Source organism: Ochotona princeps, chromosome 14 (assembly GCF_030435755.1).
Source record: "Ochotona princeps isolate mOchPri1 chromosome 14, mOchPri1.hap1, whole genome shotgun sequence".
Classification (NCBI taxonomy): domain Eukaryota; kingdom Metazoa; phylum Chordata; class Mammalia; order Lagomorpha; family Ochotonidae; genus Ochotona; species Ochotona princeps.
The window spans coordinates 44872650-44886669 of NC_080845.1; the positions used below are offsets into that span (position 1 = coordinate 44872650).

The 14020-nt window shown below is 43.6% G+C and overlaps 1 protein-coding gene across 2 annotated transcripts in view; it reads right to left on the bottom strand.

Annotated features, from left to right (window-relative positions):
- The window catches only part of SH3GL2 (SH3 domain containing GRB2 like 2, endophilin A1), a 186906-nt gene that overhangs the window by 5434 nt on the left and 167452 nt on the right, over positions 1–14020 (bottom strand). For both annotated transcript variants that reach the window (XM_004581087.3, XM_058672676.1), the window contains exons 4-7: positions 8146–8289; positions 7048–7181; positions 4865–5023; positions 1872–1975 (exon numbers count right to left, since the gene is read on the bottom strand). In XM_004581087.3, the coding sequence (XP_004581144.1) occupies positions 1872–1975; positions 4865–5023; positions 7048–7181; positions 8146–8289 (541 nt within the window). The remainder of the gene's footprint in view (positions 1–1871; positions 1976–4864; positions 5024–7047; positions 7182–8145; positions 8290–14020) is intronic.

Sequence of the window (14020 nt, forward strand, 5' to 3'; positions counted from 1 at the left end):
TTCAGATATTCAATGAACAAAATTCACAAGTGATCTGCAAGGATGGGGAAGGCTGAGGGTATAGTGCCTTTAGAATAACACTGACTGTGAATTTCACATGCTCTGTCAAGGAAGAAGAGGAAAGTGGTCCTTTCACATTTGACAGACATCACAAACATACAACACTTCTTGTGTGTTTTCATGGGTATGGTCTGAAGCCTTTTCTGGAGGCTTCAGTGCTGTGTGCAGTTCCACAAGTGTGCACTGGAGGTGGTTACACAATCACAGCACTAACCCAGCAGATCCCAAGGAGAGGAGAATGCTAACAGGTGATGGTCTCAGCACAGTGGCTCTGTGTGACTGGCACCCAAACTGTGTGATAAGGCATTGAATCAACCCCAGGAGTCTCACCTGACCAGGATATGACAATATCAGTCATTGAGGCAAGCCTTGGAAGTATGCTACATTAAGCAAAATCCTCCAACTTAATCTAGCTAAAGAAGATAACGCAAGCTCCCAACTTACGATGGTCTGAGTTTAGATTTTTCAATTTGATGATGGTGTGGAAGTGATACAAACTCAGTAGGAACTGCACATCAAACTGATCTTCACTGGGCTGGCAATACACCATTGTCCTGCTCTGTTATCAGGCTGAACAACAGCAGAGACCCACAGTTCTCAGCCAGCCTCACAGAAGGACAAAGCAACCAATCCTCTACAGTGTGCTAGGCTGTGCTAAGCTGTGCTCTACAGTAAATACAGTGTATTAACTGCATTTTGGGCTTGAGATTTAACAGGCTGCAAGCCTGTTGTAAGTCATGCCATATGCACATTGCAGTGGGCTCAAGGTGGGCCCCACAACTCCACGGGGTGTCACTCATGCAGAAAATGACTACAACCTGACTGTGCAGTGTACCCAAGGAAGTGGAACAGGCATTTGAATACTACTGTCTCTGACTGTGGCAGAGTTTATCACTGTTCAGAAATACACATGGTGGGAAGATATACAGGTGTTAAACCAGGTTATGTTTGACCCTGTGACCCTAGGCTAACTACTTTATTTCCTGAGCCTCAGTGTGCTAATCCATTAGTTTATGCTAAAAATACTTGGTTTGAGGTGGTGGGAGGGAGAATGGGGAGGATGAGAGGGGAAATCCCAGAGCCTATAGAACTGTATCATGAAAAAAAATACATCAGGGCCTGGCGTGGTATCCTAGCAGCTAAGGTCCTAAGCAGCTAAGGTCCTAAGCTAAGCATACACCAGGATTCCATGCGGGCACAAGTTTTAATCCTGGTGGCCCCACTTCCCATCCAACTCCCTGCTTGTGGCCTGGGAAAGCAGTTGAGGATGGCCCAAAGCCTTGGGAGCCTATACCCACGTGGGAGACCTGGAAGAAGCTCCTGCCTCCTGGCTTCTGGCTTCAGATCAGCTCAGCTTCGTCCATTGTGACCACTTGGGAAGTGAATCACTTGATGGAAGATCTTCCTGTCTCTCTCTCTCCTCTCTGTATATCAGACTTTCCAATAAAAATAAATTTTTTAAAAAATTACTAGGTTTGCATAGCTAAGACTGACAATATAATGCACTCAGCATTCACACGGAGTATCTGTTCTGCCAGCTGCATCAGTTATTATCACTAACATCCTGCAGCCCCACTTGTGGTAGGCAAAAGAAAATCCAAGCACGACTTTCATAAATACAAGATTAGATTCAGTGTTACAAAATACAAATGAAACGAAGCACAAGTAAGTAAAAACAAACAGCCTAGAAGATACCTTTGCAGGATCAGCAGGAATCTGGGCATTAGTTGGCCTAAACTGCATAGTCTTATTTTCATTTTTGTATAAATCATTTTATAATACGGAGATGAAAAAATGAAAGTGCAAATTACCTTTCTTCCAGTCTGACAGTGACTTGCTGAAGGATCTGGACTGCCTGCTTGTGGTACTCCAGCTGGGCTTGCACAAGTGCAGAGAGCTGGCTCACCTGTTCAATCTGCAGATTGAGGGGCAATCACTCATTAGTAACCAGGTCACTGTCTGTCAAAAGCAACCTCTGCCCTACACTCTCCACGTACGTGACCCCTACACACAGCCCAGTGTCGGACTGCTGACGACTGTCTGCCGAGTCAGGCTAGGACAGACTGCTGGGCAAGTTCCAAGCTGATTCAGAATCGGGAAGCATGCTAATTCTTACAACTGTGTATACCTGTGCATTAGTACCATGAGATGAAGCACAATTACTAAGAATCCTCACCAATATCAGTTAATCCTGTTTAAAAAGTCACATGCTTTGTTTAAAACCTGTCATTAGGATTTGATTTCCCTAGATTATTTCTTATTTAAAAATGAAGCACTGAGTAAAGGACTCTTATACTTTTTTAAGATTTTTAAATTTTTATTCAAAAGTCAGATTTACACAGAGGAGAGACAGAGAGAAAGATCATCCTTTCATTGGTTCACTCCCCAAGTGGCTGCAATGACCAGAGCTGAGCCAATCCGAGGCCAGGAGTCAGGAACCAGGAGCCTCTTCTGGGTCTCCTATGTGGGTGCAGGGTCCCAAGGCCTTCGGTTGTCCTCCACTGTTTTCCCAGCCTACAAAAAGGGAACTGGATAGGAAGCGGCACCACTTGGATTAGAACTGGCACCCATATGGGATCCTGGTACATGTAAGGCAAGGGCTTCAGCCATTAGGCTACCGCACCAGGCCCTGTATTCTTTTCAAACTCAGTTAACATAAGGCACCGTAGAAGGCGTTCTTGTACGATAGAAAAACCCGTGCTTCTGAGTACCATTTGTTATGTCAAGACATTGAATCACGTGAACCTTGAGTTCATTCCAGTTTTTATGCTCTAAGCACCCTTGGCTACTCTTTTCATGTATCTGTCTTTGTGTTGTGACTAAGCTGAAGTGTGGCCTCCACATCAACAGAGCCGACGGTACCTCATTAGTGTGGGGTTGGGGAGCTGCACTCTTAGGTCATCCTAAGATGCACAGTAATCCTCTTGATTGGTTAGCAAGGCATGCATTCTTTCGGTAAACGCCAGTCATGCTGTTTATGCAGTATGTTCACAGGTGACACAAAAGCTATGATACGCTCAACATGCCTCCCCTGCTACTATTGCCTGGAGTCAGGTCATGTGTTGGTTAATTTTAGGTGTCAATTTGACTGGATGAATGAACACTAAAATGATTGGTAATGATTACCCTCTAATGAAGTATCCACAAGGATACTTTTGGGAAAGAACATATGAAATCAACAGACCGAGTAAGAAAGATTTTTCCTTACTCAATGTGCCTATTAAGCAAGAACCAGGTTTAAAAAAATAAAAAAGCACATACTCTTGTCCACTCTCATTCTCTCTTTCCCCCTCTTGCGGCTGTTATTCTCATCTTTTCCTGCTGTTGAACATGACAGCTCCTGGTTATCCAGCCTTGAGGCTCTCAGACTTTACTAGTGTCATGCCTGACTCCAGGCTCTCAAGTGTCCACCTTCAGGTAAGTTACAGGATGAGTATTAGGCATAGCAGTTAGGATGCTCGTTGGGGTGCCTCTGGTTCTATAAGAGTGCCACCTTCCTGTTAATGCACACCCTAGGAAACAGCAGGTCATGATCTCCAGCAATTGAATCCTAGCCCCCAGTGTGGAGGACCCAGATTGAGCTCTTGGCTCACCACTGCCATGCTGAGCATTTGGGTAACAAATCATCATGTGGAAACTCTTTGTAACTCTGCTTCTTTCTGTGTGTAAAAGAGAAAGAGAAAGAAAGAGGAAGGGAAAGAGAGATTGCAAAAGAGAGAAAGAGAAAAAGAGGAAGAGAAAATGAAAGAGAAAAAGAAAATGAAAGAGAAAGGAAAAGGAAGAGTGGAGGCAAGAACCAAAGGAAGGAAGAGAGGGAAGGAGGGAGGGAAGGAGGGGGAGAGGAAGGTAGGTAAGAAGTGGGAGAGGGAAGGGAAGGTTGGACGGAGGGTTACACCTACACCATCCCAGGTTCTGAGGCCCTCAGAGATCAACTAGCCTGGCCATCGGCTCCTGTGATTCTTCCTCCAGCAGAAACCATATTGTAGGAGTTCTCGGCCTCCATAGTCTGATGAGACAATTCAACTGACAATCCTGTCTTATGTATCTACATCTATATGCATATCCTCTTGGTTTTGTTTCTTTGCAGAACCATGACTAACACAAATAGTAAGTAGGCTTAGGATCTCTACACATTGTGGCAGAAACTGATCAGAAACTGATGGGGTGCGAATGGGAGATGGACAAGAGCACGACAGCTGCCTAATAGGTCTTTACACAGGTCAAAGACACTCCTCGCAGCTTTGAATTAAGTACTGTTTAGCATTACGTTAAATTACAGAGTGTAATGTTTACATGTAGCTTCCTGAAAATATGAAGGTAAAAATTAAACCATTTGCTACATGCAGTATCCATGCTGTAAGTATTTATCTCAATGAAAAGTCATTTGTCAGATGAAACGTCAATTTCTAAATAGAGAAAACCTCCATCCATGTGGTACACTCACTTCTGAATGGATGCTCATGGGTATTCTTGCGAAAATCTGGACTTTATCAGCCCTGTATTTCAATAGAGTATTTTTTTAAACTTTGGATTTATGGTTCATCAGAAACATTTTTAATCTTCCCACTATTATTAATATTATAATATTGAGTAGTAGACAAAAATGGGTTAACGTGATCGGTAAGAATAGTCTTTCTTTTTTTCAGTTTCCTTTATCACTTGAAATTATTTCAAAGTATCATCTACTGAAATTTTCCTTACATACTGTAAGCAGATATTAACATTTTCAACAAGACAATGTTTACACATTAATCTTGTACCCAAATGATAAAATTAACTTCAGAGCCCCAGGAGGGTTACTTACATCCATCTCCAAGAGGTTGAACATGCTTGACTCAGCAATCTCTTTGGACTCATCGAACTTCTCCAAGGCCTGACGGAGCTCTTCATCCGGAATCTTGCCTTGCCGTTTCTTCTTATAGTCAAAGTCTAGGCGACGACCTTCCAGCTTCTTCAGATGATGCTAAAAAAGCCCATGGCAAGACAAAGCCTTGGAAATACTAAAGAAAAAGGCCACTCACAACTCATTTCCCCTCATGCACATCAGCTTGTGAGATGAGGACAAGCTATATTTTACAGTATTACATCATTAGAGAAATGAAGAAACCTGTGTCTGTGAGGCAAATGGCCTCCAATGGCAAAATGAGGGGAGGGTCCTTAAAAACCATTAAGAACACAAAAGCAATTACGGGAAATACCACTGCCCTTCTTTTCCTTGCAAGCCGGTCTACACCCTTTCCAGCCCATGACATCACCAGGCAGTATGTATAAGCATGTCAAAGACATCCCAGAGGGTCATACATTCCTGTCTTTGAGAAACAGCATATCATGAGAAGGGCAAGGAAAATACTTTCCTCACTGTCATCTGAGAAAGAGTGATATTCTTACATTTTGACTGCTAGAATGTGGTGAAGGGACTTTAATCTTTGAAGCTGTCTATTAGAATCACGTAAATTGCTTCTGCAAAATGTAGATTTCTGACTGTGTGAATAGGAACATGTTGAGCTAAGGCCTTAGGAAACCATACTGTAGCATCTGACTGATGGGGTTTCCAGGGAACCACGGTCTACGTTTAAGTTTCCCCCTCAACAGATGATGCAAATAAATGACAAATGTACGTCACAAGAGCATTTCGCTAATGTTCCATACAAACACTCAATCCCTCCTGGCATCATCCCCAGCCTCTTCTCAACCTCTCATGAACAGGGAGGAAAAAAGCAATAGTTAAGTATAGTTAATAAATGAGAAAGAAGGAAGGAAAAATAACATCCTAGGTAGTTCCTCCCATTGCCCCATCCACGCCCCCAATCCAAATCAACTTGTGGAAGGAAACATGTTGCTTTAAATCATCTGAACTTATTGACAGTAATGTATAGGGCAGAGTACTGAGGTCTGGGCAGTACTTTGGATCCAGAGTATGGTCTGCACTAACCATATGTCTCTGAAACAACTGTAGGACTGGATAAAACTCAAACTAGAATAAGGAGATTTATGTTTATGGTCTGGTTGCATATTTTACAGTAATCAAATGAAGTTTTATACAGGTTCAACAAACATATGTACATGACTGAATGAATAAGCAAACACCGCAGGCCCGGTTACAAAGCCAGTTCAAATGCATTATTAGAAATAAGAACTGCTGGGCCCGGCGGCGCGGACTAGCGGCTAAAGTCCTCGCCTTGAACGCCCTGGGATGCCATATGGGCGCCGGTTCTAATCCCGGCAGCTCCACTTCCCATCCAACTCCCTGCTTGTGGCCTGGGAAAGCAGTTGAGGATGGCCCAATGCATTGGGACCCTGCACCCGCGTGGGAGACCCGGAAGAGGTTCCTGGTTCCCTGCATCGGATCGGCGCGCATTGGCCAGTTGCGGCTCACTTGGGGAGTGAATCATCGGACAGAAGATGTTCCTCTCTGTCTCTCCTCTCTGTATATCTGACTGTAATAAAATGAATAAATCTTTAAAAAAAAAAAAGAAATAAGAACTGCTTCACACGTTTTCAAAAGGAGATAGTTGAGTATTCTTCCTAAATCCCAACAGCCAACACAGAAATTTAAAAACATTTGCTTGTAGAGTGAAGGAGGTAGAATAATTATTTATTTAGGCTAATGGCTAGTACAAGAAGCATTCTAGGGAGTAAAATACTCCCAGGTAACCACTCTAATAGAATTTTATATTCTCAGGGGGAAAATACTATGATTGTGGAGAAAAAAAGTTTAAAAAAAAACTATTCAGTGTGAAAAATGAACTTAGAGAAGTCAAATGTAACTTTCCTACATGGTACATCACAAGGAGCCAAAGCGCCCTGAATTGCTGGCTGTGGGCTCGGATGATGTTCTGCAATTACATGCCCAGCACCAATAACAAAAATGGAAAGCAAAAGAAAACAGTAACAAAAAGCAAAAGATAAAACACAAGGCTTCCAGAAGCTGGAATGCCATCTGCAGGACTTCAAGGGCCTGCCTCCCAGAGGACTAGTGGCACATACCTGAATTTCCCTCAGATCTTTGTCATGAAGATTCTGAAGGGGATCAATGAAGTTCTGCTTCACTTCCATGTCCAAAGAGTCTTTCACCTCTGAAAGTTCCCGCATGGCCTCGCCTACCTCACCAAGTGCTGGGCCTAGGAGGGGAGAAGCAAGCTTTTGGCATGAAAGAACAAAGGTGGCAGGCATCTGCATTACTACATCTCTTCCCAGGCCAAAGCTCAAGACTACCACCTGTCACCCAGGGACGACAGACAAGAGGATGCCTTTATTCTCGACAACAGTCAATGTGCAACTGCTACTCAGCATGGAGGTGAGTGCCAAAGGAGAGGAGGTGAAGGGAGAAATCACATCTCCCCTGGGGCAGTGGAATTTAGGAATGCCTCGCAAATCAGCTATGACATGAGAGAAAGCCCACAGGACACAGTTGAATCATTCTAACTGTGATGGTTCATTCTGCCTCAGTCTTTGCCTGACACACCCACAGAATGTGCCGAGGGCACCGGGACGTGTCAACCAAAACTGTGAGGAAGACTGCGATCACAACATGGAAAAAGCAGAAAAGTCAAACTCCTAAGCTAAATAAGCCTAAGAATGATGGAAGTTTGGCCTAGAGGATAAGACTTCCACATCCCTCATTGAAGTGTCTAGCTTCAAATGTTAGCTCCAGCTCTTGACTCCAGCTTTGTGCTAACACGTATCCTGGGAAACAGTACTGATGGCTCAAGTGTCTGGCTTCCTACCACAGATGGAGGCTCCCAGCTTTGACCCAGTCCAACCCTAACCATTTCATGCCTTTATGGAATAAACTAGTGGATGGGACAGTGAAGTTGCTCACACTCACCTTCTCTCTAGCCTCCTTCCCTCTTCAATAGTAATAAATAAATAAATAAACAAACAAACAAATAAACAAATAAACAAACACACACATACATACAATAGTAACAGTTCTGAAAATAAATTTTTGGCCCCTGTGTAAAGTTCTAAAACCTGAGAATCAAAATACAAAACCTGCTGACTAACTCCATTCACAGACTCATTCCTGCATGACAACATTCAAGGATGATCAACAGAATGAAAATATGAGAAAACACTCCTTACCAAAGTTGCAATCATCTCCAAGCTCTCTCCCAAACTTGAGCATGGCCTCTGCAAGCAGAGCCTCGGCCTGAGGGTAGCCTGGCCCCTTCTCCTGGCCACGGATTTTTGACATGGTGTTGATCATGCTGAGCTTAGCTCGGGAAGCTGAGGACAGAGAATAGGCTTCTAAAGGTGGTGGAGTGACACAGTGACAAGCTCCACGTGGCCCATGGAGCAGCTCAACTACCACAGATCAGTCCACTCCCTGCTACTGTGCAGTGGAGGGTAGGGGTATATCTACAGTGACAATAGAAAGCCCAAACTTTTGTTTTCACTTGAAATCTTTTGCAGAACTAGACAGAAAGGCCAAAGATATTTTTGATGAAAGATGAAGGGCTCTGATCCCATCACAATTTGCTCATCCCTGAGCCCTTCTTAATGTAGTGACGGTGCACACCACCTCCCCCCTGTGGTGAATTCTTGGAGAACATTTTGAAAACTCCTGGATCATCTCTGTGGCTAATTTTCATTTTATATCTCCATTCTGTCTCTAGACAGAAGAATGCAATGGTGAATACCTGCGTCATAAGCGTTACATCTTTATCTATATTATAACATTATTGTTTTATGCAAGCTTACATACTACTTCTCAATGGAGATTCTGATCAAAAACAGACTGTCCCTTTGCCAGCTTCAGGTGCCCACACCTGGTTTACTGCAGGCACAGACCCCTGACAGTAAACTCTGCCCTAGGCCCTGAGATAAGCACAGGTGTTCCAATCTATGGATATCCCAGTGAGGCTGGCACACAGCCGTGCACGCTGGGATGCTTGATGCGCACCTGTTGATGGCATGAAGTCAGCAATGGGCAGGCTACCTTGGAAAAGACATATGCTTACATGCAGCCTCATGTGACTGGGAGTCTCCTGAAACAAAGCAGAGGACCTGAACTATGCACATTTTGCTTCCTTCAAAAATAAAAAGGTACAGCAATGTGATAAACATTTTGAAAGAAAACGCTTGACCCTGTTGACAGCAGCACTGGACCACAGTCACTATGTGAACAGAGAATAATTTTGAAAATTGCAATATAATCCAAGTTTAAGTATAAATGCAAATAAAACATGAAACATTTTAAAAAGATTGATTGATTGATATTGCAAAGCAGATTTATAGAGAGGAGGAGATAAAGATCTTCTGTCTGCTGATTCATTCCTCAAGTGGCCACAATGGCCAGAACTGAGTCAATTTCTAGGCCAGAAGCTTCTTCCAGGTCTCCTATGCAGGTGCAGACTCCCAAGGCTTTGGGCCATCCTCTACAGCTTTCCCAGGCCACAAGCAGGGAGCTGGATGGGAAGTGGAGCAGCTGGGACATGAATCGGCACTCATATGAGATCCCAGGATGTATAAGGCAAGGATTTAGCCACTGGAATCACTTCTCATACTAGCCATGTGTGCTCACATTGGTGCTTCTTTGCTCTGCTTCTGAAGGAACCAAGATTACCCAGAGCAAGACAGCAACCAGTGCAGTATGAAGCATCTACGTATCTCAAAGATGATGAATACCTGACATGTTGTCATGTATGGAGAGGGAAATTCACGTGCATGAAAGAGGGAGGAATTCAGAAGAGGTACACAGAATTTTAAAGAAAAGAAAAAATATGAGAAAAAGATTAACTTCAGGAAAACAAAGAAGTTGTACAAGAAAGGAAATACAATGCTGTTCTGCACATCTCAGTTTTGAACAACACTGTCAGTGGACAAAATTTTAACACTGAAAACTACTCTAAAATATCCTACCATGACAACTTCAGAAAATATGAGTAGAGAGCCATCACTAGTCTTCAAACTAAATAAAAAAAAATCATACAGATAACACCAGAAATGGGAATGGCCAGTGGAGCAGTTTTGACGGGAAGCAAGGCCATAGCAACAGTCGAAGTCTCCAAAGCATTGCCTCTGGGAACTGGCAATGAGGGAAGACCTGCTGCTCCACAGAGCCTGCTCTACTTAAGCACTGGCCTTCGCTGCTTCAGTCATTTTAAATAAAATATCCATGTCATGCCAGAGTCCCAATGCCAGCTCCACGTTTTCACAACTAAAGCCTTGGTTACACACCCTGGGAGGCAGAGACGATGGCTCCATTATTTGAATCACTGACACTCTTCTGTGAGGTCCAGATGTTAGTGCAGCCTTCGGCCCGATGCTGTCCTGCCTACTGCGAGCATTGTGAGGGATGTGTTTGAGGACTGAACCAGCAGATAGAAAACATTCTCTCATCTCTCTGTCTTACTCTCCCTCCGCTATTCCCAACTTTAAAGCAAATTATTTTATTTTTATTGGAAAGTCAGATATACAGAGAGAAGGAGAGACAGAAAAGAAGATCTTCCATCTGTTGATTTGCTCCCCAAGTGGCTGGAGCTGAGCCAAAGCGAACCCAGGAGCCTGGAGCCTCTTCTGGTTCCCCCACATGGGTGCAGGGTCCCAAGGTTTTGGGCTGTCCTCGACTTGCCTTCCCAGGCCACAAGCAGGGAGCTGGATGGGAAGTGGGGCTGCCAGGATTAGAACCAACACCCATATGAGATCCTGGCTCATTGGCTGCTAGGCCACAGTGCCAGGCCCCTCAACTTTCTTTCAAAAGAAAACAAATAAAATTAAAAGTAAAATATTCCTCACTTCTTTTTTCCCCCCTCAGAAAAACAGGTTATTTAAAATAAGAGCCAATCTGGATGCACCCTCACAGCCTGGGCACTGCTCTCAGCTGGGGTCTTTCACCACAAAGTTTGTTCACTGCGGTAAGGACAATTGGCCAGGGAGGCAAACGTTAACAGTGTTTATTAGCAGGTGAAATGCTCCCAGAAGATATCATCAAAGAACTTGATTCTACACCCTGGTGATTTCTGGAAGGCAGTTTACTAGGTGAACTGGAACAGCAGGAAGCAAATCCAAGGTGACTGTAAAGGGCTGACTTGTTTCCCCTGAATGGACATTTAAGATTTGTCTTCAGCTTTTTGACCTCAAAATCTTAAAGTCAAATAAACTGGGTGAGTAGAAGCTCAACCTTAGTTACTTGTCAACTCCATGATCCATAGCATATGTGATGTGTTTTCTAACTGTGGGGAAAGCTGAGGTTGTATAAACCATGGAGGAAGTAAAACAGAGGCTCTGCTCATGCTGAGTTATTTCCCTCCGACCTAAATAAAAGTGATGTCTGTGTGAATCACGACAGCTAAAGCTGCCTATCTGGTGTGGCAACTAGCTAAGAGTGCTGGAAACTCAGTATTTTGGCTATGTCCTTTATTATCAACACCACCATCATCATCGTCGTCGATACTATTCATTCTTTTTTTTTTAAACACTTTAGCAATGACAGACTTTTTTTTTAAAGATTTATTTTTTTTTTAATTTTTATTACAAAGTCAGATATACTGAGAGGAGGAGAGATAGAGAGGAAGTGGAGCTGCCGGGATTAGAACCAGCAGCCATATGGGATCAAGGCGAGGACCTTAGCCACTAGGCCACGCTGCCGAGCCCCAATACTATTCATTCTTAATCAAGTTGAACAAACATGAAAACAAGCCACTCACAGAAGCAAGAGCAGTCCAGTAAATATTAGCTTTGAACTCATTGAGAGCATAGGTAAAACTCCAAGCTACAAATCCTGCTAGCCGTGTAACCATGAAATTGATTTCATTGACACAGTGAACATCAGGATTCAATGATAAACAGCAGCCATCCTCCCAGAGTGCAGAATGGACATCACCCACAGGGGCAGTTCGCCGCCTTCTCCCTCCCAGGCTTGCCGTCCAGGAGTATGTGTCAGTAGGTACTTGCTATGCTGATAATGTGGTTGTGCAGGGAGCTGTGTTCCCTCAAAAAATCCCTTCCCTGCAAGTTCCATGGACCAAAGAGAATTCAAGCCTGTGCAAGATTTGGGAGGGGGAAGGTGAGGCAGGAACCTAACTACTTGGAAGACTGTCCCTGGTTATGGTAGATCAGAGGTAGATGCAGAAGTGTTCATGAAATTGAGTTTTTCGTCATTCTTTCCTAATGCAGACTGAACTACTTAAAGTTGTAAATTTGGGAACTGGAGGCTTATCAGTTAAGACACCAACATTCCATATCAGAGTGCCAGGATTGGATCCTCAGTTCTGGCTCCCGAGACCAGCCTACTGCCAATGCAGACCCTGGGAGGCAGTAACGATGGCTGAAGTCACTGGGTTCATGCCATGGACACAGGAGATCTGAGCTGATTTTCCAGTCCTTAGCTTTGGCCTCTTGTCCAGTCTTGGCTGTTTTAGGCATTTGGGGAGTGAACCAGTGGATAGGGGAGTTATGCATCACGTTCTTTTTAAAAGTGTTTAAATCTATATAAACTTGGTATGTGTTCACCGTTTCTCTAATCCTCTGAAAATATTTCACAGTTACAAAGCACAACAACATTATACTGGGCTCTGAAATGGAACTAGAGGCTGCTGATAAAATCTGCTCACATCAACAACTCCGTTCTGATGTGCTGTTTTGAGCAGCTCACACCCCAGCAGCTGTGCCTGCTTTCCCCTTTCCCATATTAGATGCTCTGGATTCCAAGGCTGCTTAGCCTTTCCTGGTTCTCCTGACTTGACTTTTCAAAGTACAGAGAATGGGATCCCTCTGCTCTAACCAGACATCAGCAAACAGGTTCTGAAAGGAAAGCCCCAGTTTCTGCTCCGAAGAAGTTTATTGCCTGGCTGGAAAAAAACAGAGGGCCCTCTGCTCCCTCTTAAGTGGCACAATGTGGGCCACACTGAGGACAAGCTTATAGCATACATGTAATAAATTCTACCCAGTACAGTAAGGCTGGGAAAACCACTGAAATACTTATGTTTGACGTTCTGGATGTGTGGCCTGTAAAAGCAGAAAGAGAAGTCAAGAAAGGTCATTTTGGGCATCTGGAGGATTTGAGTAAAGGCACATTAAAAAAAAAAAAAAGATGTAATGTATCAAGCGTTCAGAGGGTGTGGAACAACCAGAACTCGTAAGTACTGTTGGTGGGAGGACAGACTGGTAGAACATCTTGAGCAACCATTTGGCCCCACTCACGAAAGCTGAACGCACCCTGTGATCCAGTAATTCTACTTCAAGGGGTAGATGCATCAGGAACGCGCACACACATAATAGGCACGTATACAAACGTGTTACTCCAAATAAATGGAGAATGAAAACACCTAAACGCTTGTGCTGGGAAGATAAATTGTTCTCAGGAGAGAACGCCCTACAGCACTAACAATAAATGGAGGACAACTCTGCATTACAGAAACAAAACAGAAATTGAACAAAAGAAGCCAAAGCAGAAGAGTACACCATGGATGGTTCTATTTCAGCAAAGCTCCAAAGCACACAAAGTGTACAGTGTTAGAAGGCAAGGCAGTTTGTGGCTGCAAACGGATCTCTGGGATGATGCCATTATCCAAACTGTTGAATTAGGTTAACTTTACAGAGAACTATCCACTTGCAACAATTCATTGAGCAATACTTAATGCATGAAAAGCATAGTACACAAACCATCAAAAAATTCAAATCCAGAAAAAGTACACTAATGCCACCTCCTGCTCACCAAGATTTTTGTACAAATGGTTTGGCATATGCTCTGTACATCAACAGGTGTTAAGGCCTCAGTGGTTCCAATGTGTAATCCAGGTTGAGAGTCATTATGCTGCATTCTTAGACAAAAAATCTGGGAGCTGATGATGCAAACTGAGGAAGAATACAAGAGAAAGATGAGATTTGGAGAGACAGAGGGTAGGTGCTTCAATTTTACAAACAGGAAGTGTGGAGACTGTCCTGTGGTGTACAGCACTTGACAACATAGATGGGACTGGAGTGTACAAGTGGAGTTGAGTACACAGAAGCAAGA